Source organism: Acomys minous (assembly GCF_964271855.1).
Source record: "Acomys minous genome assembly, chromosome: 1".
Taxonomy (NCBI): domain Eukaryota; kingdom Metazoa; phylum Chordata; class Mammalia; order Rodentia; family Muridae; genus Acomys; species Acomys minous.
In genome coordinates, this window is record NC_140483.1 from 39,221,856 (window position 1) to 39,248,532 (window position 26,677).

General features: G+C 43.8%; 1 protein-coding gene and 1 long non-coding RNA gene across 2 annotated transcripts in view; both read right to left on the minus strand.

Moving 5' to 3' along the window:
• LOC311603478 overlaps positions 1–26,677 on the minus strand; it is a 239,519-nt gene that overhangs the window by 66,638 nt on the left and 146,204 nt on the right. The gene's annotated exons all lie outside the window — the stretch shown is intronic.
• SHCBP1L (SHC binding and spindle associated 1 like) lies at positions 81–24,785 on the minus strand. Its single transcript, XM_084792404.1, has 10 exons — positions 24,364–24,785; positions 21,283–21,432; positions 18,148–18,362; positions 15,263–15,349; positions 14,970–15,188; positions 12,971–13,076; positions 8,231–8,384; positions 6,149–6,399; positions 4,269–4,391; positions 81–2,488 (listed from the first exon to the last, which is right to left on the minus strand). Exons 1-10 carry the CDS (start codon positions 24,715–24,717, stop codon positions 2,237–2,239), a joined length of 1,911 nt encoding a protein of 636 aa, XP_084648530.1. The 5' UTR covers positions 24,718–24,785; the 3' UTR covers positions 81–2,236.

Consider the following 26,677-nt stretch of genomic DNA (forward strand, 5'->3'; position numbering starts at 1 on the left):
TTTTTTTTTTTTTTAAACAGTTGAACTCACATCTCAGCATGTGTAGGAATTAGCTGTTTTGTCTTATCCTCAGACTCATCTGCCTCTGCCTTCCAAGTGCTGTGATAAAAGGTGTGCTGCACCACTACAGTGGCTACAAGCACTTTTGTACCCTTTGTAAAGCTTTACCATAGCGGAAACTTTGTCTTCAAAAACAAAAATCTTGTTGGGCGGTGATGGTGCACGCCTTTAATCCCAGCCTCAGGAGGCAGAGGCACGGGGATCGCTGTGAGTTCGAGGCCAGCCCAGGCTACACAGAGAAACCCTGTCTCAAAAAAAACAAAACCAGAAAACAAAAGTCTTAAGGGCAGCCTTTTCATTTTTAAAAAAAGATTATGACAATTGATGGATTATCTGTTGCCCAAAGTCTGAAAAGCAGTGATGTTTATTCATATGAGAGTAGTCTAAGTACCAGTTAGATTAAGCAGTTGCCATAGTACGTGACCTCACTGGAATTTCCTTTTATATGCATTATTTATGTAGTGTTTTCACAGTTAGCCACCATACTGGGGGCGGGGAGCAAAAGGGAATTATCAGGGGGAAAAAAGTTAACTGGGAAAAAAATCAAATGCCAGTAAACAGGAAGCCATGTTCTGTCAGATTTTCTGAAAGTGTCTGCACTCAGAATCTAGGCCTCTGCTATGGGAACAGACCTAGAGAATAAGGGTGGTTACCTTTCAGATCTGTCCAAACAGCAAATAGTCAAGCCCAGTTGTCACATGAGGTGATGAAGAACACAGGTGGATCTTATAATTGGATTGGTGCTAAGAAAACTGTTTTTGGTTTCTGTATTCACTAAGCCTAAATCTCTGTTCAGAAGACAAAAAGTGCAATGGTGGGTCTTTATGCCTTTATTTGTAGCACAAGATGTCTCAGACATCTGGGACAAATTGAAGCTTTGTCAGACTTAGTGATCCTTCTGGTTTTAGCTGTGTTAAAGACTTCTTACCTGTGACAGGAGCCTTGGTAACAGAACCTCTTAATGGCATAGTCCTTTGTCCAGCACATCAAAAGTTGGTGGAGTTGCTAACGAGTGGGTGAGGGCTTTCAAATGCCAGTGCATAGGTAAATGGAGAGAAATGTGAAACCATCTCTATTAAGTCAAATGAGGATCTTCAAGTATGTATACACAAAGGCGTTGGAGGTGCCTTGGGATTTCTTATTGCTGTGGAAACTGACCCACCAAAAAGCACTTCGGGGTGGAAAGGGAAGTCAGGGCAGAGACTGAAGCAGGAACCATGAAGGAAAGGCAGACAAGCTTGTTTAGTGTTTTGATAACACCATCCAGGACCACCTGCCTGGGAATGGCATGACCTACAATGGCCTGAGCCCTCCTACATGATTAATCAAAAATTTCTCACCCAGGCCTTGTGCCACACATCTTTAATTTCAGTGCTCATGAGGTGGATCTCTAAATTCAAGGCCAGTGTGGTCTACGAAAAGATACCCTGTCTTGAAAATCAACACAATTTCTTCCCTCCCTCCAAAAAGCCAATTGAAGTTCTCTTAGGATAGGATGACCTGCCTATCAAGTTAACACTAGCCAGCACAAAGGCATAATGTGACAAATGTAAGGGTTCCCTTCCCGATACATACAAAGATCCAAGCTGTATATCCCTTTGAGAAAATAGGTTGTAGGCAAATTGTCAAAGATGTTAATGGTCCTAGTCCTCAGACACTGTCAGTACATACTTTATTATGGCCAGGTTCAATTTGCTTACATGGTTTAGGTTATGTCCCTGAGAAGGGGATAGCGTTTGTATTGTCCAGGTGTGCCTCATCTAACCAAAGTGGCCCAGGCTGGCCTCTTCACTCCAGTGGAGCTCTGGCTGCCCTTAAACTTCTGGGTTGTCCTGCTTCAAGTCCTCAGTACTGGGATTATAAGCACACACCACCACATGGGTGGATTTATATGGTGTTCCTGATGATGGAACCCAGGGCTTTGTTTACGCATGCTAGGCTAGCGCGATACTGAGCTACATCCCCTAGTATCTTAAATAATACATTAAATTCACAAGGCTACGCAGAGAGACCCTGTCTGGAAAAAACAAAAAACCCATAACCGTAATTCAATGAAAGCATTTAAATGTTTTAATTTTTGAACTTAAAACTACAATATTTGTGAGATAACAATCATTTATTACATTACTGTTATTACATTACTGAACTATAAAATATGAACACCTATCCAGATGCTTCAGCCCGTGACTATCCTCATATCCCCTTTTAAGTTTGCTTCTATCCTGTTGTTGTTCATTTCCACATTCAGAGTTTGCATGACTTTGGAGAGCATTTTATCATCTTTCTTGTCTCCTGAAGCAGCCCCTTTGTTGAGAGCTGCTTCGGCCACAATAAAGAACTGTTCCGATGGCTGAAGAATGCTCACTCCATAGCCATTGTTGTTGTAGATATGATTGTTAGTCATCTTCAGTTTGGGTGCTGGAAGAACCTGTTAAGTTGGGAGAATCAGCTGTTCAGTGATTTGATACAAAGACAACAAGCAGTAACAAACACAAGATTGCACTAAGACTCTCAATCATCAGGGTTCTTTAGAGCTATGAGAGCTCTTATGTTCCTCACATTCTACAAATGTGAATGAGAAAGGTGGGTTTTTTCATGTTTTTATCCTAAATAACTAGATAAGTCTAGATAGGGATGCACCCTATTGACATTTGCAACATAATCAAACATTAAAATGGTTTCAGATAACAAAATGGAAAAATAACAATAGGTCAATGAGACACCTCATGACTTGATAAAGACAGGTTCCCGATTTGTTCTTTACAGTAACCACTTGAAGAACAGTGATAATAATGGAGAATTCACACATTACTTGCAGATACAGAGACATGTATCCGGTGAAAGGTTAACATTACTACATGGGATTTGGGAGGGATCTAGTTTAATACAGTGCACTGTGGAGTTTTGTTGGATTTTGTTTGCTATGTGGTTTGCAAACAGTGTATGTTTTGTCCTGCCTCTGCTTTCTTGTCTCTGATCACAGACAGTGCTACCCATTCACCAGGTGGGGTCAGTGTCGTGCTGTTCTGTGGTCACTGTGATTAGTGAATGACCAGTCATTTCAGCATCACTTTGTGTTGGTTTTGTTTGTTTGTTTGTTTGTTTTTTGTTTTTTTTTTGTTTTTGTTTGTTTTTTTTGGTCTCTCTGTGTTAGCCTTGGCTGTCCTGGACTCACTTTGTAGACCAGGCTGGCCTCGAACTCACATCGATCCGCCCGCCTCTGCCTCCCGAGTGCTGGGATTAAAGGCATGCGCCATTTTGGAAACTGACAAGAACAAATTCTCAAACTTCACTCCAGACTTGCTGAAATGGTAGCTAGGTTGTACCTCTGTAAGACTGGTTAATAGTGATCCTGATGCAAACTAACATTTTTGAGCAACTGGAAAATAATTTAAGAACAGAAAAAGGGTAAATATATTTTCTTTTTTTATTTTTGAGACAGGGTTTCTCTGTGTAGCCTTGACTATCCTGCACTTGCTTTGTTTCAAAAGATGGTGGGACATACTCAGTGGCATTGCTTACTCATATGCCTAACAGCCTGAGTTCAGTTGCCACTGTGTGTGTGTGCGCATGTGTGCAGGGATAGGCTTGTTTCCCATCAGTTATCATTTACTGTATTTTATTATGTATATGATTCCTTTTCAAGTAGAAAGAGCATTTGAACAAGATTATTACTCTTTTAATACTTGTGATAGTATTACAATAGTACCAAGCCTCCAGGCACACCTATGAGGGCTTATTTAGCCTCTGGCTGTGCGAGTGAGGGGATTATATTAATTAGGTTAATTGAGGTGGGAATACCCATCCTAAAAGGAGGTACCATTCCCTGGGTTAGGTCCTAGACATCATAAAAAGGAGAAATCAATCTAAAAGTAAGCATTCAATTACTCCACTGGTTGATGCGGGGTGTCCAGCTGCCTTAGGCTGCTTTGACCCTGCAGTGATGAACTGTATCCCTCAGACTGTGAGCCTTTCTGCTATTGTCAGCATTTCATCACAGTGACAGAAAAAGAAACCTGGCTTATCTAAAACCCTTAGAACACTTCTCCAGTGAGCACAGGCCTTCGGCACACGCCATTAGTTCCAGCACTCAGGAAACAGGCCGGTAAGTATATGTGAGCTTGAGGCCAACCTGCTCTACTTGGAATTCCAGGCCTGCCAGGGCTACATAGTGTGATCCAGTCTCAAAACAAACACTAAGACAATACCTTCATGTTAACGCCACCTAAGGTGCTTTTTGAACTGTCACTGGTTCTGAGATTATTACAATGATGAATCTCATTCCCTTCCAAAATGGCTATGCTTCCAGGGTATAGTTCAACACCAGCACCCTGAAATTCAAAGCAAACAACACAAGTTACTAAAAGTTTCCACCCTCTGGGAACAGGGAAGTACAAATGCATGCCACCATGCCTGGCATATCTCCCACTTAAAAAAACAAATTATCTTTTAATTATGCACACTTGTTTACGTGTGCACAGGCACATGCTTATGCTAATGCACGTGCTGACAGGATACAGAAGAGGGCATGAGATCACCTAGAGTTGGAGTTACAGGTGGGTGTAAGCTGCCTGAAGTAGGTTCTGCACAACGACTGAACTCAGGCTGGTCCTTTGCAAGAGCAGTGCATGTTTAACCCTGTGCATCTCTCTAGCCCTATGTCCCCCACTTTCTAAGATGAGTTAGTCTAGTTCCATGGAAAGATAATAAACAGTCTTTAAATCCAAACCCTAAGAACCAATGGAAAGCAGGTATGAAAGCATGCTGTCTAGCCCTGGTGCCTCTATGGTGATGGGGGGGCGGAGGAGAAAGGGGAAGCTGTAGAGCAGTGGTTCTCAACCTTCCTGACACCACAATCCTTGAACACAGTTCCTTATGTTGTGGTGACCCACAAACATAACATTATTTTATTGCTACTTCATAACTGTAGTCTTGCTACTGCTATGAATCAATGTAAACATCTGATAATGTGACCCCTGTAGGGTCATGACCCACAAATTGAGAGCCGCTGCTCTAGATGATCACAGCTCAACTAGCCTGGTGGGTGCAGCCATGGGAGAAAGGGAGAACCGATTACTAAAAATTGATCTATGCACATACTTGCACACAGTACTCAGGCACACACATGCACACAAACACAAACATACACACATGCACACACACAAGTAATAAAACTATTTTAATTACAGATTCCCTGTTTCAAATAAGGTTGAAGGTGCCAGCAGCATCTGGTTCCATTTAGACCCTCATAATGAACTGAAAGCTCATGGAAGGGGTGGGTAAGACTCTCAGGGAGCATATAACGACCATAAGATGCTTTCACCAAAGATATCTTCCAGAACAATCTACAAGTCCTGCCTGGTTGTCCTGGAAGCATAACTTGCTAAGAAGAGCAGGCAGGACTCAAACTCACCTAGTGTTGGGGTTAAAGGGTTCCCTTATTGGCCTGCGAAATCAGGAGGGAGGCCAGAATCAAAGTCAGGGCCAGAAGGAGTGTTGTTCTTGATAAAGCCACGGAACTATACCCCAGCCCGTATGGACTGACTACCCTCCTCCCCAAGGCACAAATTACACAAAAGAAGAAACTTGGGGCTGGGGGTGTGGCAGCACACACATTCAATCCCAGCACTCAGGAAGCAATAGGCAGGTAGGTTGCTGTGAGTTCGAGGCCAGCCTGGTCTACATAGAGTGTCCAGGACAACCAAGGACTGTTACACAGAGAAACTCAAAGACCAAAAGAGAGGAGGAGGAGGAGGAGGACGAGGAGGAGAAGGAGAAGGAAGAAACTTCCTCATTCCAGCATAGGAAGAAGGCCCTTCCTCTTGACCTACCCCCCTCCCTCCCAGCTCATTTGCCCTCTTTCATTATACACTCAATAAAAAAATAAATGAATGAATGAATGGAAGAAACAAAGGTCAAAGACAAGGGAGTCATATCCAAGGTTGTCCCTGACCTCCACCATGTCTACTGCTGTCCACACCCACACTCCCACATCCGAACATGCGTACACTTGTTATCTTCTGTTTAAGACCACTCCAGATTGTCACTTATAGTCATAGGAGGCTATTCTTCTTATAGAAGGAAATACCTGGGCACCAGTTATTTCACTGTCTTTGATTGTCAATGAGGCCCCTGTAAGAACGCACACGCCTGTTCCTTCACACTTTAGCAGGCAGTTTTCTAGAGTCAAGTGGCCAGACTCGACCACTACAATACCATCAACTGTCCCTTGTTGTATCAGAGAGAGTTGCATTAGTTTCACATTATCAGCTTTGGATACCACAAAACTGTCATGCGAAGGTTCAGAAGTAATCATAATTTCTTCTCTCTTCCCAACTCCTGATGCAGAGAGAAAAAAACAAATTAGTAATCGAAAATTTGAAAGTTCTTTTGTCATTCAATAATATATATTTTTACTTTCATTATACATATGTGCAAATATTCACTATTGGCAAGTATCTATAATGCAGTCTTGTGTATGTATGCATGCAGCTGTGCTCACCTGTACATAGGAGGCCAAAGATCAATTATCTTCCTGCACTACTTTCTGCCTCATTTTTTGAGAGAAGGCCTGTTGTTAGACATGGAGTTACTGTTTCAAGAAGACTAAGTGGCCAGTAAGCCCCAGGGTCTGTCTGTCTCTACTTTCCTAGCTCTGGGTTACAGATGGACCCACTGCCACGGTAGTCATATGGATTCTCCTGCTTGCGCAGAAAGCCCTGTATCCTCTAAGCCGTCTCTCCACCCCATCTATAAGATAATCTTTGGGAATTAAGTTGATTACTTGATGTTGAAATCTAATTGTTTGCTTGCTTGTTTGTTTGTTTTTGGTTTTTCAACACAGGGTCTTTCTGTGTAGCATTAGCTGTCCTGGACTCGCTTTGTAGACCAGGCTGGCCTCGAACTCACAGCGATCCACCTGCCTCTGCTTCCCAAGTGCTAGGATTAAAGGCATGCGCCACCACACCCGGCTGAAATTTACTTTTATAATCAATCTAACCACATTTACTGTACTTATTCAACATACTTATTCCACTAATCATTTTCAACAAAACAACAACAACAATATACTACAAAGTCTCACTCTTAGCTCAGGCTGCTGAGGAGCTCATTATGTAGCCCAGTCTGGCTTTAAACTTATGCCCCAGCCTCCTAATGTTGGAATTATAGACATGAGGCACTGTGCCCAACTTCTAGATCTAATATATTTTCATATAATCAACAATTGTGTACAAATATCTAAGACAAAAAATGCACATTTTAATTTGCTTTAGAACCATAATTAATTACCATAGCAATGACTATGGGTAAAGGCACTTGCTGCAAAGCTGATGATCTCATTTCTATTCCGTGAACTCACATGGTAGAAAGAGAACCTACTCTCCAAAGCTGTCCTCTGACCTCTACACACTCACACACACACACACACCCCTACCTGGCAGAGAATCCTAATCATACCAATAATCTCTAACCAAACCAATTGTCCAAAATTTAACAGCAAGAAGGTTACATCTGTTTTAAAGTACTTACGTAATCCATTTATTTATTATTTATTTATTTTTGGTTTGGTTTTTTGAGACAGGGTTTCTCGGTGTAATAGCCCTGGCTATCTTGGAACTCTCTTTGTAGACACACTGGCCTCAAACTCACAGAATTCCATCTGCCTCTGCCTCTGCCCAGCTTGGTAAAATATATTTATAGTGAAGATATACTTGAATTTTTAAAATGCATACATAGTAAGTTCACTATTTTCTTTTTACCACAATAAGAATACTCACAAAGTTAACAGGGCACAAGAATTTTGATAGAAATATACATAGAAGTATTTTTAAAAAATGGCAGAGGCTATCATAGAGTAGTGGAATGCTTGCCGAAGCAGGCTGCAAGGCCCCTGGTTTAATCCCAAGCACTACAGAAAAAGAAAATATGATGAACCACTGGGCATCATGGTGCACTGTGTAGCTCCTGGCACTCACCAAGCTGATTCGGGGAGAGGCCACTTGAGCCCACAAGCAGCATGAGCAACATGCTCGTTACTGTAAAAGGCACAGGGACTTTGAGAAGGATAAACTGTCCTGGTTTCTGGTTGTTTGATTAGATATGCCCACAAGTACACAGTTTTGGTAGTCTATGGTGCTGTACGAAAAATTGCAAAGAGCTGCCCGCTAACCCTTTATAGTGATGTCATCAGTCAGCAAAGCCAGATTTGTAGCCTGATATTCTCCCGGGAAGATGACTACTATATCTCCACTGTAGCAACTGTCCAAAGCCAGATTCAAGTCATCGTGCTGCTGCAAAAGTGTGTCCGAAGACAGGTTCTTTACCTGCAAAGGAAAAGCAAGCGAGGCGCCCTCAGCAGCGTGCCACCTGAGCACACTTCCTGGACTCGTCCTTTTTCTCCAAAAGGCTTACCTAGGTGGTGTGTATTCATCCGGTGACCCTTAGACCTCTACCAACTGCTGGGGATGGGTTACAGGCCAGAAGCCATTTTGAATACTCTGTGTTACCTTAAGTGACCCGGCTCAAGATCATGGAGGAGTGCTGGGGTCAAGCCTTAAATACAGGGCAAGTGATGCTGGACCCTGTCCTCTTTCTTATGTACCAACTACCTTTTGCTGTTGCTGTCACCACTGCCTCTCCTCTTCCCCTCCTCCCCATAGTCTCCTCCCTGCTCTCCTCCTCCTCCTCTTTCTTCTCTTTACATCAAAGTCTTCCTAAGTAGCCAAGGCTATCCTGGAACTTGATATCCTGTCTCATGTTGAGAACACAACATGTGCCACTATGCCCAGTTCTCCTTTGTTTTTTTAAATACTTATTTAGTTGATTGTGTGCGCATGCGCAGGCACGCATGCAGCATGCATGCTATCAAGTGTGTCAAGGACAAGTTGTGGCTGCTGACTCTCCATCCGCCCTGTGTGGTAACTCAGGTTATCAGCGCCCTCCCCTACTGAACCATTGCCAGCCCTGCTTTGCTCTCTTTAGCTCATAATGCCTTCCCAGTTGTGGGGAATTCACACAATTGAAGATTCTGGAGTTACAAGCAAAAAGTACAAAGATTTGCATTAGGGGGAGAAAAGGAACTTCATTAATTATCATGAAAAGCAATGACATCCATTTGTTTATCTACTTACTGAGATGGTATCTCACTATGTCGTCCTAGGTGACCTGAAACTTGCTAGGTAGACCAGCCTGGCCTTAAACTCACAGAGAGCCTTTTGTTTCCTGAGTGCTCTAAGAATGTATTGTCTAAACGTTTGTAAGCTCTGCTCTTCAAGTGTCCCCCTGATATGTCAATAAAGCATCTTACAGCTAATCAATAAGCAGGGGAGAGGCTGGACTTCCTGTCAGCCGGGGGATGAGGAATTAAGAGACGAAGCCGGGATGGAACCAAGGGATTCATCCACAGTGTAGAAGTCCAAGGAAGACTAGGAGGAAGGAGCTGGAGCTGAGCAAAGCTACAAAGTGCAAGTATCTCTGTGAGTAAAACACAATAAATAGAGGGTTAAGAACAGACTTAAACTGCTCAATATTGTGTTGTGAAGCCTTGTATTATAAAAGAGTCTCAATTATTTTTGTGGTAGCAGGGTTAAGAAATAAACTAAACCAGGCATGGTGGCACATGCCGTTAATCCCAGCACTCGGGAGGCAGAGGCAGGCAGATCGCAGATCACTGTGAGTTTGAGGCCAGCCTGATCTACAAAGTAAGTCCAGGACAGCCAAGGCTACACAGGGAAACCCTGTCTCGAAAAACCAAAAAGAAGAAAAAGAAGAAGAAGAAGAAGAAGAAGAAGAAGAAGAAGAAGAAGAAGAAGAAGAAGAAGAAGAAAAGGAAGCTAAATGAAACAAACACTGTTTTATAAAAATAACCTGATCTAAAAATTTACTACAAAGCCATAGTGACCAAGCAGTGTAGTGTCAAGATAAGGAAGACCCAGTCCAGTGGGATAGAACCAATGATTTAGAAACAGAATTTCCAGATAATAGTCAACAAAGGCCAGGTGCATGGTGCACACCTGTAATCCCAGCACTCAGGAGGCAGAGGCAGGTAGATCTCTGTGAGTTCGAGGCCAGCCTGGTCTACAAAGAGAGTCCAGGATAGCCGGGGCTGTCTGCTTTTGCTCCCCATGCCCCCCTTACCAATAAAAAGATGCTGTACTTCTTTGTTTTGTTTTTTGAGACAGGGTTTTTCTGTGTAGCCTTGGCTGTCCTAGACTTGCTTTGTAGACCAGGCTGGCCTCGAACTCACAGTGTTCCACCTGCCTCTGCCTTCTGAGTGCTGGGATTAAAGGTGTGGGCCACCACGCCTGGCTGATGCTGTACTTCTTAATAAGCTGCTTGGCATAAAACATAGCTTGTATAAGACTTGCTGGTCTCCTTATCTTCTGATCCCCTGGTCCTCTCTCTCAGGACCTGTCACTAAAGAATGACCTTCTTGTCCAGGTCACAAGGTAATTGATGTGATAAATTTTGGCACTAGTAACCAATTCTGCTCACCAAACACCAAGAGAAACATCCTGACTCTTTTTATGTAGTCCGTGTGAAAAAATACCAATGGCAGCCGGGCGTGGTGGCGCATATCTTTAATCCCAGCACTCGGGAGGCAGAGGCGGGCGGATCGCTGTGAGTTCGAGGCCAGCCTGGTCTACAAAATGAGTCCAGGACAGCCCAGGCTAACACAGAGAGACCCTGTCTCGAAAAACCAAAAAAAAAAAAAAAAAAAAAAAAATACCAATGGCAATAGTTTTGCCATAGCCTTCCAACATTTTTGTTACCAGTAAAGGCAACACACTAGAATTTCCTTCCCTGAGAAAAAGAAATCTGCCACACTGTTGCTAAGGAGCCACAAAGGCTGGTGGCCACAATCCAGTGAGCGAAGTGTGAAATAGTCTCTAGGAGACTGCTGGAAAGGAGGCTTCTTTGTATATAAAGATAGTATAGAATTCAATTGCCAGAAAATTAAAAAAGAAAAATTCATTACAGATAATAGAAATAGGAGCTGTCCAGGTGGCTTAGGTGGTGAAAGCACTTGTTGGCGAGCATGGCTCCCTAAGTTTAATACCCGGACCCCACATGGTGGAAGGAGAGACCTGGCTCTCACAAGATGTCCTCTGACCTCCACATGCACATTGTTTTTGTTTTTTGGTTTTTCCAGACAGGGTTTCTCTTGTGTAGCCTTGGTTGTCCTGGACTCGCTTTGTAGACCAGGCTGGCCTCGAACCCACAGTGATCCGCCTGCCTCTGCCTCCCAAGTGCTGGGATTAAATGTATGCACCACCATGCCCGGCCTCCACATGCACATGTGACACGTGCATCCTCCACAAAGTAAATAAATAAAGTGTAATTAAAAAGAGAGAACAATAGAAACAGGCCTGGCAGCAGACAAGAGCAGCTCTTACTCAGCATTGTTTCTCACCCACTCCTCTTAGTGTTGCATCCCAACCTGGGTGGATGGACCTCCCTGATTGTCTCATATGAACCTTATTTTTCTGTCATACACTAATTTTGTTGTTGTTGTTGTTGTTTGCTTGGTTTTTCGAGACAGGGTTTCTCTGGGTAGCCTTGGCTGTCCTAGACTCACTTTGTAGACCAGGCTGGCCTCGAACTCACAGCGATCCGCCTGCCTCTGCCTCCCGAGTGCTGGGATTAAAGGCGTGCGCCACCACGCCCGGCTCACTAATTTATTGATTCAATAAAAACTGTTAGCCAGCATCTACAGTGTGCTGAGATCATGCCTGGTGATAAACACTCTAAAAGCGCTATAATTGAATTTAGCAGTGTAATGCATTCTCCAAAGTGTAGAAGGTCCCCCCACACACACACAACCCCTTCAATGGGGTCACAATATGAGGCCCAGGCTACCCTTGAATAAATGATCTTCCTGTCCAGTCCCCTGGGTAGCATCACCACATCCAACCCCAGAATTCTGAACAATGGAGAATTACTCATTACTTTGAAGACATGTAATGAGTCTGCGTGTGCTGCATGTACAGTGTATGTGTGAAGGTGACTGGGGCTATTAAATTAACTCCTGAAAAACTAATTAGCAACTAGACAAATGCCGGGGCTATTTACTGGGACAGAGAGTTCTGGAACCTGAACAAGCCAGTGCATAAGATTGCAGACAGGAGTACTTAAGAGTAACGGGCAGGAGTAGGTTTGGGCTTAGAACAAATGTCTGGCCTGTTAATACCCACTTTGGACTGTAAACATACAAATGAAGCTATAACAAGAGACTAATAAATAGGGAAAAGACAGGGCATGAAAAAGACGAACACTGAACACTGAGAGGCGGGCAGGCAAAAGCATCCAGAGACAGTAAAGCCAGGGTAGTACCAAGACAAAGCAAAGTAGGATAGTTCAGAGAGAGAGACAGAGAGACAGAGAGAGAGAGAGACAGAGAGAGCTATTAAGCATCAGGTTGGATGGAAATAGTTACTTTTATATTGAAACAATTTATATGTGTTCAGAGGCTGGCTAAACACATTTCCCCAGGGCTCATTCATTTGGTATATAACCCAGGTTTCACTTGGGTTACTTTTCCCAGTCAGCACTGTGAAAATCCTTTGACTTACGGCCCATCCTACATGTGCCCTGTACATAATCCTGTTACAGTATGTATTAGTCTATGCCATGGCTGTTGCTGTCTCTTCACTTGTCCGTATCTCCATCTTGGAATCTGTGAAATGTATGAAGAATCCGCACGTCTCTCTCACTGACTGCAGCCTCTTTTGTGGGTGAGTCTCTTGCTCTCTGGCAACAAGGCCGGGGTGCTGTGGAGAGCGGTCAGTGCTTACCTAGTACCTGCGTGCCAATATGGAGATAAGGAGGACGCAAGGCATGATCACCAAGTCAGATGAGAACTGTACATCCGGGAGCTTAAGTGGATACACAGGAGGAAGGGGCTTCTTACCATGTCAGTCGTCATCACCTTCGCCACGATGTGTGTTATAGTCTTCCCAAAGTCTCGCTTCCCTTTTCTACGTCTCAGAATCCTTGGAAAGAAAGGTCCATGAACTCTAAAGCAGAAAATATTTGTGAGTAAATTAACATGGAAAAAACTTTGTATGCTACCAAGGTTTGTTAGCCACAAGCATGTTAAGAGCAGTGAGCAACCTGAGACAAGGACTCACTATGTGGGTCTGGCTGCCTGGAACTCTATACATAGACCAGCCTTGCTCAAAACTCACAGTGATCCTCCTGCCTCTGCCTCCTAAGTGCTGGGATTAAGGTTGTGCACTGCCAACCCTGGCCTGAAAGATCTTTTAGACAACTGATGTTTATTTTTTTTAAAGATTTGTTTATTTATTATTATGTATACAGTGCTCTCTCTGCATGTGCATTTCTGCATGCCCGCCAGAAGAGGGCATCAGATCTCATTATAGATGGTTGTGAGCCACCATGTGGGTGCTGGGAATTGAACTCAGGACCTCCAGAAGAGCAGTCAGTGCGCTTAACCTCTGAGCCATCTCTCTAGCCTGACAACTGATGTTTAAACCTTACATTCTAAAATCTTTTTGTTTTTAGGGGATTGTTCTTTAAAATGGAAAAATCCAGCTGGGTGGTGGTGGTGCACACTTTTGATCCCAGCACTTGGGAGGGAGAAGCAGGTGTATCAGAGGAGTTCAAGGCCAGCCTTGTCTACAGAGTGAGTTCCAGGACACCCAAGGCTACACAGAGAAATCCTGTTTCAAAAAACCAATCAACCAATCAATGAAATGGAGAAATCTTCATACAACCTGCTATAGCCATTGACTTTCCATTACAGTAGGGAAGAAATCTTGATCTTGTTTCATAATCTACTTTTGCAGGCTTATATATAAGGCAGAAGTGGGTTGTGTCTTGTGATACAGAGGCATAAAAAAGTTTTGGGACATGCTTAATTTTTTTTAAAAAAAGCTTTGTCTTTACGTGTGGATGTGTGTCTGTGGGAGAGGGTGTGTGTGTGTGTGTGTGTGTGTGTGTGTGTGCAATGCCACAGAAACCAAAATTGGGGGTCAGCCTTCCCACTCCTCCTCCAGAGCTGTAGTTACAGGTTGTCAGCCACCTGACACAGATGCTGGGCACTGAATCCCAGGCCCCTGCCAATACAGCAAGCACTCTTAACTGCTGCGCTGACTCTTCGGCTCCCTTGATTTTAGATATTATTAGTGAACAGGTTACTTTCGTTTTTTAATGATGTGACTTAGAAAATCCACAGCCTGCTGCCCTCTGAGCAGAATCATCTCTTTATCACTGGCCTTTTTCTCTCTTTTGACTTTTCTTCACGTGTCCTCTTTCCCATCAGAGAAAAGTTTTAGTGTATCATTTCTGTCAGCCCAAAGCTTTAGTCATGTACATTTACCAATCACTTCCTTAGGTTTAGTCTCTTGGGTTCTCTGAATCACTTTATTGCTTGATAAGGGAAATAGCTAAAATTAAAACAAATTTCCAATGTTCATGTTGTACCTTATGCTTAACTCACAAACAGGGCATCATCGTCACTATTACTATTTTGTTGTTGTTGTTGTTGGGTTTTTTTTTAATGGTCTTTAGAGTCAGGGTTTCTCAGTGTAGCCTTGGCTGCCAACACACGGAGATCTGCCTGCCTCTGCTTGATTAGCTGATTTTTTTAAAGATTTATTTATTATGTATATATAGTGTTCTGCTTGCATGTACGCCTGCATGCCAGAAGAGGGCACCAGATCACATTATAGATGTGGTTGCTGGGAATGGAACTCAGAAACCTTTGGAAGAGTAGCCAATGCTCTTAACCTCTGAGCCATCTCTCCAGCCCGGTGTTGTTGTTGTTGTTGTTGTTGTTTTTAAAGAGGCTCTCATGTAGCCTGGGCTTGCCTAACGATCCCCGCAAACGCTAGCAAACAAGAATACCCATGCTCCTCCGGGGCTCCTTCAACGGAACAAATCCTTACCGCAGGCGCAAGTCTTCCCACATTTTCAACAGCCCGCAGAGCATCACGATCTCGTAGTATTTCTTCCAGCACTCGACGGCCTCAGCCGCAGACGGGTCTTCTTTAATGTTGTTCTGGTACTCGATGAGCTCAACACGCTTGTTTTTGTATTTCTCCAGCGTTTTCTTGAAGCGCTGCGCGATGGGGCCGGGGATTGTCCCGTCCTGTATATCACACCACCTAGGAAGGAGCAATGCGGTTAGTTACACGCTCCTCCCTCACAAGCGGCTCAAGGCTTTCTCAACTCTACTTACAGGTTAATTCTCTCTTCGATAAGGGCAGTATAATTGTCACAATTTTCTTCATCATCCCAGTCTCTCCAAAGAAAATCATAAAAAAACCTACAATAAACCAAATTAGGACGACAGTAACTAACAACATGTAGACCATGTTTAGAAGCTTCTAAAAGAATTTCATGTTAAAACTTAATATGAATCCTAATTTTTAAAAAATTACAAGTATTTAATGTGTGCACTCTCACTCACCACAATGTGAACTTTGGAAGTCAGAGAGTGGCTTCCTATGTGGTCGTTAGTCGGGCGTGGTGGCGCAAGCCTTTAATCTCAGCACTCGGGAGGCAGAGGCAGGCGGATAACTGTGAGTTCGAGGCCAGCCTGGTCTACAAAGTGAGTCCAGGACAGCCAAGGGTTTGATGGGGCTCCAGCAAGGCTTAGGACCAAGCACCTTTACCCCGAGCCATGGCCATGACCCCCACCTTCACCTCTCCACACCTTAATTTTTGCAGTGCTAGGAGTTGAATTTAGGGCCTCATACATGCTGGGCAAGCACTCAAACTGTGAGCTATATTCCCAGCCCAAATCTTAATTATTTATTTGGGTTTTTCGAGACAGGGTTTCTCTGTGTAATAGTTCTGGCTGTCCTGGGATTCTCTTTGTAGACCTGGCTGGCCTTGAACTCAGAGTGATTCTCCTGTCTCTGCCAAATGTTAATTTTCTGAAAGAAAATATTTTGAAGGCGAGCATGGTGGCGCACGCCTTTAATCCCAGCAGTTGGGAGGCAGAGGCAGGCGGATCTCCGTGAGTTCAAGGCCAGCCTGGTCTACAAAAGGGAGTCCAGAATAGGTAGGTAGGGCTGCAGACAAACACTGTCTCAATCCCTCCCCCCCACCAAAAGGACAATATTTTAAAATAGTCTATGAGTGAACCAATAATAAGAGGAGATCAAACTTTAAACATTAATGCCCTGGACTATATTTTTTGTTACCAAAGATAAAGCTAGGCAGTAGTGGCATATACTTTTAGCCCCAGCACTCAGGAGGCAGAGGCAGGAGAATCTCTGAGTTCGAGGACAGCCTGGTCTACAGAACCAGTTCCAGGACAGCCTGAGAAACCCTGTCTCAAACAAACAAACAAATAGCTGTCTCAAAACAAAATAAAACAAACAAAACACCAAAAGGAAAAAAAAGAAGAAAGAAAGAAAGAAAGAAAGAAAGAAAGAAAGAAAGAAAGAAAACAGAGAGGCTGTGGTGGCACACATCTTTAATCCCAGAACATGGGAGGCAGAGGCAAGAGGAACTCTTGAGTTTGAGCAAGCCTGGTCTACAGGGTGAGTTCTAGGACAAACAAACCCTGCCTTGAAAAATCAAAAAGGAAGAGGAGGATAAGGAAGTGGGGAAAAAAAAAACCCCAGTGTTTCTGGAAATGAGATTATAAAATTCAGGTGTTAAATTTTATAGAGTTGAGCTATGACTTTGTTCAACAAAGAAATAATTTGCAAGATTTAACACAATTTATATGGGAAAAGAACATTAGAAAAACATAAGCATGTCATAAATACGCCTTTGTTCGTAGATAACTCTGTCCAAATGTTGCCAGCTTATAACAACCCATCACACCACCACCAATGACATCTAGTGTTTGTAATGTCCTCATATGTTAAAAGAACAAAATCAAATATATTTCAGATGCTGTCTTAGTGACTTAACTATCAACTTGACACAGCCTAGAGTCTCTTAAGAGAATATCAGTTGAAGGATTGCCCAGATCAGATTGGGCTGTAGGCATGTTTGTGGGCAATTGTCTTGATGGTTAATTGATGTGAGGGCACAGCCCACTGTGGGCAGCAGCATCCCATAGGCTAGTGGTCCTGGGCTGTATAAAAGCTAGTTAAGCATGAGCCATCAGGATCCAGCAAGCAGTGTTCCTCCACAGTGTCTCCCTTCAGGTTTCTATACAGACTTGACTTACGTGATAGACTGTGACCTGGATGTGTCAGTCAAATAAACCCTCTCCTCCTCTTAAGCTGCTTTTGCTCAGTGTTTTATCACAATAGGCATCTAAGACAGATGCTTAAACACACATAGGAGTGGCTAACCATTTCTAGAATCTGTTTTCTTTTTGAAACAAGGTGCCATTTAGATCAGGCTGTCTGTCAGCCTCCTATGCAGCTAATGACCACCTTAAACTCTACCTCTCCAGTGCTGGGATCATAGGGTCTGCCACTGCCCCTAGATTCTAAAGATTTTTTTTAAATTTTACTTATTTATTTGAAAAAGGTCTTACTATGTATCCCTGGGTAGCCTGGACCTTGTTATATAGACCAAGCTGGTCTCAGACTCATAGAAACCCACTTGCCTCTGCCTCCTGACTGTTAGGATCAAAGGAATTCACTGCCATATATGGCTTATAACGCTTCTTCTTCTTCTTTTTTTTTTTTTTGGTTTTATTTATTTATTTTTCCATTTTTTCTCCTTTATTAATTTATTCTTGTTACATCTCAATGGTTATCCCATCCTTTGTATCCTCCCATTCTTCCCTCCCTCCCATTTTCCCCTTATTCCCCTCCCCTATGACTGTTCCTGAGGGGGATTACCTCCCCCTGTATATGTTCATAGGGTATCAGCTTATAACACTTCTAAACTCAATTTTTATAAAGTACAAGAAAAAAAAAACAGGGCAAACCTTCCATTACCCATATCTAATACTTACACAATTTGTAAACTAACAGAGTTACAACTCTATTATGTTAAGAATGGGTAAATTAATTCTAAATAAATCAGTTCACCAGTCTCAAGTAAATAAATAGTAGATATAAGGTGTTTATATGAGCAAAACTTACACATGAAATGAGCTGCTGGATAAAGTAATTTTCAATTTCAGAAGTGAGAAAGCCCTGTTACCTTACAACTTCCAAGGCTTGGGCAATGTCACGGACATGTGCATCTTGTCCTTCAATGGGATACACTTCCAGGAGAGGCGCACTGTACTCCAGTTCCCCAAGGACCTCATCCACTAAGTCCCTCGAGATGTTTGCAATGTTAGAAGAAAAGGGCTCAGCCACAGAAACTGTCACTTTGAAACAAGACGTCGAGTTCTGGCGTGGTTTACATGTCACCTAGGATAAATGTCATACAGGAGGTAACTGCAAATATCCAGAAGGTACCAGGACTTCTAATATATGAGCTAGTCACGATGTTGATTCTTCTAAATTATTTTTGATTGTTTGTTTTTCCAGACAGGGTTTGTCTGTGTAGCCCTGGCTTTCCTGGACTCACTCTATAGACCAGGCTGACCTCAAACTCAGAGATCCACCTGTCTCTGACTCCTGAGTGCTGGGATTAAAGATGTGTGCCATGATACCCAGAGTTAATCCCAGAATTTGAGAGGCTAGGGCGGGAGGCTTCCTAGATATTTGAAGTTTGTCTTGACTACCTAATGAGTTTCTGGACACCCTGGGATACAGAATGGAATCTTGTCTTTAAAAAGAGGTTATCAGTGGCTGGAGAGATGGCTCAGCGGTTAAGAGCACTGACTGCTCCTCCAGAGGTCCTGAGTTCAATTCCCAGCAACCACATGGTGGCTCGCAACCATCTATAATGTGATCTGATGCATACTGTATACATAATAAATAAATCTTTAAATAAAAAAGAGGTTATCAGCTGGGCAGTGGTGGCACACACCTTTAATCCCAACACTTGGGAGGCAGAGGCAGGCTGATCTCCTAGAGGTGTCTAAAGCACCTGGGTGTGTTGGTTCATGCCCTGTTTGCCTATAACCCAAGCACTCAGAAACCAGGGCCAGGAGAACCAGCATGATATTAATACATATGCTATATATATTATGTTGAGTTCAAGGCTAGCCAGAACAACACAGCAAGAACTCCTTCTCACTTAAAATATTCTAAAGTAGTATAATTTGCAATATTGCTATTTTTAGAATAAGACAGAAAAAGACATGGTGGTGCGTACCTTGAATCCCACACTCAGAAGGCAGAGGCAGGAGGATCTCTATGGATCAATCCAGCCTGGTCTACATTTGTAGTTCCAGTCCAGCCAGGGCTACATAGTGAGACCCTGGCTAAAAAAAGAAAGAAGAATGAGAGAGAGAGAGAGAAAGAAGAGAGAGAAGAGAGAATAGAGAAGAGAAAAAAGAAAAAGGCAAAAAGACAAATTAAATAATGGACATATTTTATGTAAAACCTTAGACTTTTGGTAGAATGTTTGAAAAATCTCATGTAAGGAGGCCGGACACGGTGGCACCCTCCTTTAATCCCAGCATTCAGGAGGCAGGGGCAAGTGGATCTCTTTGTGAGTTCAAGGCCAGCCAAGGCTACACAGAGAAACCCTGTCTTGAAAAATGAAAAAGAAGAAGAAGAGGAAGAAGAAGAAGAGGAGGAGGAGGAGAAGAAGAAGAGAAAGAAAGCCAGTCAGTCTCATGTAGAGAAGGCTCAGCAGGTAAGCACACTTTCTACCAAGCCTCATGACAAGATTTTGACCTAAGACCCACATAGAAGGGGAGAACTCACTCCCACAAGTTGTCATCTGACTTGTGGCATGTATGCATGTCACATGTGCAATTACACACACACACACACACACACACACACACACACACACACACAGATAAAATGTCAAAAACTAGGAAGATCCAGCCCAATAACGCAAATTTCCATGGAACCTCAGCAATGCTGGGAAGCTTGTTGGGAGTATGGCGTGTAATACGCTAAGGAAAAGGCATGGCTGGGACACTGCCTTCCTTTCAGTAGTGTGTGGTGTGCACATGCTGAGGCAATGTGTTATAAGTTCCCACAGAAGACTTGATTAGAAGAAAACCCTAAATTATATTACTAAACACATACCCACATTTCCTGCCACGAACGGAGACCACCTACTCTTTATGCATGTGAAAAGCATCCGGAGACACTAAAAAAGATCCAGGCAAGAACTGCCCAAGATCTGAAGATGAAAAACCCTCCTAAACCACTGAGCATTGTTGAAAAATTAGCTAATGGTTAGGCTCTCATGTTCTAATCCCGTTACTGGAAAGGCACCATTCTTTATCTGAAGAAGTATCAATAACTTTTTCCACCCAGCATGTATATTTTAATTGCTTCCAAGTAGCGTATGATGTGATAAGTATCAAGGTTCTTCTTGTGGCCAAAACAGCATATTTGAAACATCTGTTGGCGAGCGAGATAGCTCAGTGGGCTGAGGGGCTTGCCAGCGAGCTTCACTCTCTGAGTTAGCGCCCCAGAACTCACAGAGCGGAAGCCGAGAACTGACTCCTGAAAGCTGTCTTTGGGCCTCCACATACATACTGTGGTATACATGCATGCACGTAAGAGGGTGTACATATATACAATATTTTTTTAAAAATTGAAAAAAATCTCATGGAGGACAGAAGCACCAGTCATGAATATAATATTAATTGATATTAATTCCCATACAAGGATAATAATCACTAAGTGACTCATACTTATGACACCAAATGAACTACACTATGCAGCTGTGGACTGAATGGCTCTGAAGCTTAGGTGAAGCTTAGTCACACTGACAAGGTCAAATTTTGACAACAGTTTTCTGACCCAATTTCCTTTTCTCATCTGACCAACGTATATAAAATTTAGATAAATAAAAGGGACATAGTAGACCACTTGTAAAAGGCCCAGCTTACTAATTCTTTAAGTGATATATTTTTGTTGCTTTTTTTTTCACCTGGCTGCCCCAGAACTCTCTCTGTAGACCAGGCTAGCCTCCAACTGCCTGCCTCTGCCTCTCTGGTAAGAAACACAGTTTTGTTATTTTTACAGAATTTGGGCAACTGAAACTTAGCTAATAATTATGGTTCAATGCTACCAGATGCCAGTTCATCATTAATTGTCCCCAACTATAAGTAGGCCAGTGTTCATCTTTATCTTTTCCACACGCTCATCTGTTTGATATTTGTATGAATAATTCAGTTCCAGATTAATAAAAAATTTCCATCATAAAAGGGGCTGCTAATTTCACTCAAAGAACAAAGCCAGTGAAATTTACCTCGACGAGAATACCAACAAAAGGAATGGAAGCCTCTTCATATTTCTCAAAGAATAGCTCCGGGTTACTCTTCCAGACGCCAAGCCATTTGTCCTTCCTTCTCAGCTTTTCGGACAGGTACTTACTCATAGCTTCATCTGCATCTTCTGCCTAGTGAGAGAGAAGACACAGGTGTGTAGGTAAACAGAACCCTGAAGATCTGAGTTCAATTCCCAGAACCCCCGTAAAAGTGAAAGCCAGGCATAGTAGCGCAGGCCTGTAATCCCAGCATTGGGAGGCAGAGGCAGGCGGATCTCTGTGAGTTCGAGGCCAGCCTGGTTTACAAAGTGAGTCCAGGACAGCTAAGGCTGTTACACAGAGAAACCCTGTCTTGGAAAAACAAACAAACAAACAAACAAACAAACAAACAAACAAAAATGGCATTGCCTATTTAAAATATTCAGAGGCGTGCCTGTGATCGCAGCACATAGGAAGTCAGGACAGAAGGATCTGGGTTCGAGGCCAGTGCCCATAACAAAGTGAGTTCGAGGTCAGCCTGGAGTGCATGAGATTGGCTCAGAAACCAACCCAACAAAAAATTCAGCATAGATAAATTTTAAATTGCACTCCACTTTATAAAACAAGTGAGTGTATTAAACACTCAGTAAACATTTGCCCATTTGATTTTTGTATTTAAAGTCAGCTACTTAAAAGGTAAGTAATCCAAACTTATGAAATTCATTAGACCATAACCAATGATAAAATAATTTATACAAATATTTCCACTTATTTTTAGCAGAATGACACCCAATCCTCAATATCTGATTAAAAATAGGTACTTACACAGTCTAAGTTTTATGGTAATGATGCTTTTGAAATTAAAAAGTTTCTCCTGTCTCTAAGCAAACCTTATTTAAAACACACACACACACACACACACACACACACACACACACACACACACACACACGAAATACATGCCCACTACTGTGGGGACATCTGTACCTCCAATATGGGGAGGCAGAGGCAGGAGGAGAGTCACCACTAATCGAAGGCTACGCTGGACTACTTAGTGAGCTCCATTTTAGCCAGGACTACGTAGCGAGAGACTCTCAAAAATCAAAAGGGGCGGGGGCGAAAAAAGACTATAAAAAATGCTAAGACAACTAGTTAAAACTGCGCCAACATGGCAAATACCAGCACTGTTGAGCTCAGGCTGTTTCCTCTCAGCAGTTCTGCTGCGTGCCTGTTCTCCCAGCCGTCTGTCACAGCCTCCTCCAGGCTTGCTTGCCTTTTAACCTAATCACGAGCATGAATTTACAACTGCGCAGTTTTCCACTGTGTGACGCCATCGAAGTTCTTTGGGCAATCCTCCTGCCTCTGCTTCCTGAATGCCGGCATTGCAGAGGTGTGCCTCTATGCCTGCCTCATGGTAGTTTTTCACCACTCCATCCTCCTCCTTCCCCTTCTCCAGGAGTGCAAGAATTGTGTCAATAAAAGCACGGTGTGTGGGTGATATTGGAGATCAAAGACAGCACTTTAAGCACCCTGCCACTTGAACTGAACCTCCAGACGTTTCTTTACCATGGAGACAAAAGTCTCCCCCATTTAACCCTGGGATGACCTTAAACTCATGATCCTGAGTACTGGGATTACAGGCATGTGCCTCCACCTGGGAGCCAGGGCAGGGTGGCTCCTGGTGAGTTCTGGGATGGCCTGGTTTGCATAGCAAGTCCCAGGGCAACCAGAGCTACATAGAAACCCTGCCCCAAGGGAGGGGAAAAAGACAAAAGGAACAAAGGCCTTGGTAACCATGCTCGGCAGCCAATTTTTAAAACCATCACTTCAACTGATATACTTGTAGACGAATTTTTCTGTTATATCCTTTACAATACAAAATAGTATTAAAATGTGTACTATTCAGCAGGGCCTGGTGGCGTATGCCTTTAATCCCAGCACTTGGGAGGAAGAGTCAGGTGGATCTCTGTTAGTTCGAGGCCAGCCTAGTCTATAGAGTGAATCGAGGACAGCCAAGGCTATACTGAGAAACTCTGTCTTGAAAATCCAATATAAATAAGAAAAGAAAAAAATGTATACTATTCGTTTTGTTTGGTGTTAGCGGGCATTCCATACAAAACATCTGCCTACATCATGGCTTGTTGACTGGGAGCCTTTTTTTTTTTTTTTTTTGAGAAAAGGTTTCTCTTTGTAGCTTTGGCTGTCTCGGAGCTTGTGTTGTATATAGCACAGGCTGGCCTCTGACGCACCTACCTCTGTCTCCAGCGTGCTGGGATTAAAGACATATGCCACCACTGCCCAGCTGACTGGGAAGTATTTTATGACATCTTAGGTTTGTTTTTATTGTATAAAAGAGTATGTGCGTATGTACACCATGTTTGCCCCCTGGAGCCTGGGAAGGTTCAGGAAAGGATCAGGGATCGATTCCAACTGCAGTCAAGGGTGGTTGTGAGTCACCATGTGGGCTCTGGGATTGAATTTGAGTTCTTTGGGCTGCAGAGATGGCTCAGTGCTCTTCCAAAGGATGGGGGTTCAATTCCTAGCACCCACATGGCAGCTCACAACGTCTGTAAATCCAGTTCCAGGTCATCTTATACCCTCACACCGATGCACATAAAATAAAAGTAAATAAATAGAGTCCTCTGCAAGAGCTGCAAGTGTTCTTAGCCAATGAGCCATCTTGCCAGCTCATTAGAAATCTAGTGTAATCTTGGTCTTATGTTTGGGCCCAAATTGCTACTGCTTCCTAATACTAGATGAACTCTTAAGATGTATTTTAAAAACTGGAGTATGTTAACAATCAGATGTGTGTACACTAGGGTGTGTGGACACTGGGGGGTGTAAGAGCTGGTGTGTGTACACTAAAATGTATGCTCAGGCTGTGATGAGCCCTCCATGGCCTCATTTTTAGGAGGCGTCATTTTAACCCACAGTGTCTAAGGCAGGAGCCGAGGGTCTGGGCACAGCTAAGAGGGCCACCCTGTACACCTTGAATCCAGGAGACTGTTCTCAAGGGACAGATTTGCTTCCCTCTCTGTGGGAGGGACCCAGCCTCCCCGAATTGACCCTCTGCCGGCTTCGCACCTTCGAGCCCTGCAGCACCTGGTCGCAGTACAGAGCCACCTTCTCGCTGCGCCACATGCCCCTCATGGGGGATGCGCAGAGCGGCGGCAGGGGCTGCGCCTCCTCCTGGTCCTCGGGCACCGGGGGCACAGGCACCAAGTCACCCGTCTCGGCCTGAGAGACCGGCGGGAGCTGGAGCCGGCGCCGCGCCGCTTTGCCCTTCACAGGGCGCGGAGAAGCCACCACCGAGCGCACCGGAGACGTGAGACCCTGAGCCGCTGAGTCCCTTGGGGTGTCTGGGACGGCCTGCTCCGTTTGCGGGCTGATACTGCAGACAGCAGCCTCGGGCTCGGAGATCCTGAGGTCCGACTCCATGTCCGTGCGGCAACCGTTGGCCGCCTTCCCCGCGCGGGACCGCGCAGCCGGTGCGCGCTCCTCGGACGGGCGCGTGCACAGGCGGGAGCTGAGGGCAGATGCCTGAACAGCGGGAGCGAGCCGCCTAGCGGGGGGTGCCCTGCCTCTGACTCCGCCCAGTGCTCCTTGGAATCGCCTAACCCCAGAACCCAGGAGTCCTGTTTTCTTTGGTCCTGAAACATTGCAGGCTTAGGCTAGAGTCAAATTCCCTACGAAGCCAAGGATGACTTTGAACTTCTAATCCTCCACTTCCCGAGGGCTGGGTTCACAGGCCTGCGCCACCCACAGTTCAGTGCATGCAAGGCAACCACTCTGCGGATAGAACCATATCCCTATATCCCCCCGGCCAAGAAAGCATGTTTTTATGCTAGGAAGCAATTGTAACTGGGAGCAGTTGGTTATTACAAGAGAAAAGTCTGGGGATAGATGTAGCCACTTGGGAGCACCTTTCCACAAGGATCCAAGTTTAAATGTTACTTCATATCTTAAACGAATTGCTTTTTTTTTCTTTTTTTTTTTTTTTTTTTTTTTTTTTTTTTTTGGTCAAAATGTGGTCAGACCAATAGGACAAATTAGTCTGTTGAGCTGCTCAGAATTCTCCCTGATGGGTGTTTAACAGTTCTGTAACCCTTAAACACGGATTCCAGGGCGGCAACGTGAGCAAGCCATGAGCAGTGTTTTTCTCAAGACTGCTCAAGGCCTTTGAAGAACAACAGACTCCGTTTCTGGCATTTGGGACTGAAATGTGCGTTGAGCCAGTTGGACTACCGTCTGTTTACTCAAGCTCTGAACTTTGTGCTGGCGCCCACAGATCCCAAGCTGAGGTGCCTTGGGAAAACACCTGCCTTCCTTCTAGCCTGTTTGGAAGGACACTATGTTAAGTCGTGAGTTTATTTTGAAGAAAACATTCCCGTTCATATCATGTTACTGTAGTACAGAGAATAATTACCAGTTGAATTATTCTGGATTCCTCAGTTCACTGTATTTTTCGGGAGTCTGTGACCTTCTTTAAACTGATGCCATTATAATGCCCAAGTCCACCCACTCAAATAAAATCTGTCTCTTTTTTTCCTTCTTTTTCTTTCTCTCTCTCTCTCTCTCTCTCTCTCTTTTTTTTTTTTTTTTTTTGCTTGTTTTTCGAGACAGGGTTTCTCTGTGTATACTTGGCTGTCCTGGATTCACTTTGTAGACTAGGCTGGCCTTGAACTCACAGAGATCCGCCTGCCTCTGCCTCCTGAGTGCTGGTACTAACTGCAAAAAGGAGGACATAAGAGGACTTGGTGGCAATGCTGGGGGGGCGGGTAAGAGGGAGGAGTTGCAGGTTCTTGGGGGAAAGAGGGAGGAAGAAGATGGTGTGCATATGACCAAGATGCATCCTTTACATGTGTGATTGTCAAAGAACAAATAAAAGGGGGAAGCTCCACCCCCAATACCAAACAAACAAACAAACAAGTTGGTCTAGGTAAAATGTGACGAATGCAGAAAAGAAAAATTGGGACAAAGGTCAGGCTGTCAGGCCATAGAATAACTGTATACAAAGCTGGGCACGGTGGTGCATGCCTTTAATCTGATCGCTCGGAAGGCAGAGGCAGGCAGATGGATTTTTTTTTTCTTCGAGACAGGGTTTCTCTGTGTAGCCTTGGTCATCCTGGACTCACTTTGTAGACCAGGCTGGCCTCGATCTCACAGCGATCCACCTGCCTCTGCCTCCCGAGTGCTGGGATTAAAGGCGTGTGCCACCACGCCCGGCTGCAGATGGATTTTTTTTTGTGTGTGATCTTTATGAGGCTAGGCTGGTCTACAAAGTGAATTCCAGAATAGCCAGGGCTGTTACAACAGAGAAACCCTGTCTTGAAAAACGAATGAACAAACAAAAATTACTGTATATAATCAAGGCATACAATCACACACAGGGTCATTT

Excerpts from the sequence above, each read along its gene's own strand:
- SHCBP1L (XM_084792404.1), bottom strand. The coding sequence starts at position 24,717 with ATGGAGTCGGACCTCAGGATCTCCGAGCCCGAGGCTGCTGTCTGCAGT. Across the intron at positions 21,433-24,363 it reads AGGTGCTGCAGGGCTCGAAG|GCAGAAGATGCAGATGAAGC; the intron begins GTGCGAAGCCGG and ends CTCTCTCACTAG. Across the intron at positions 18,363-21,282 it reads TTGTTGGTATTCTCGTCGAG|GTGACATGTAAACCACGCCA; the intron begins GTAAATTTCACT and ends CATTTATCCTAG.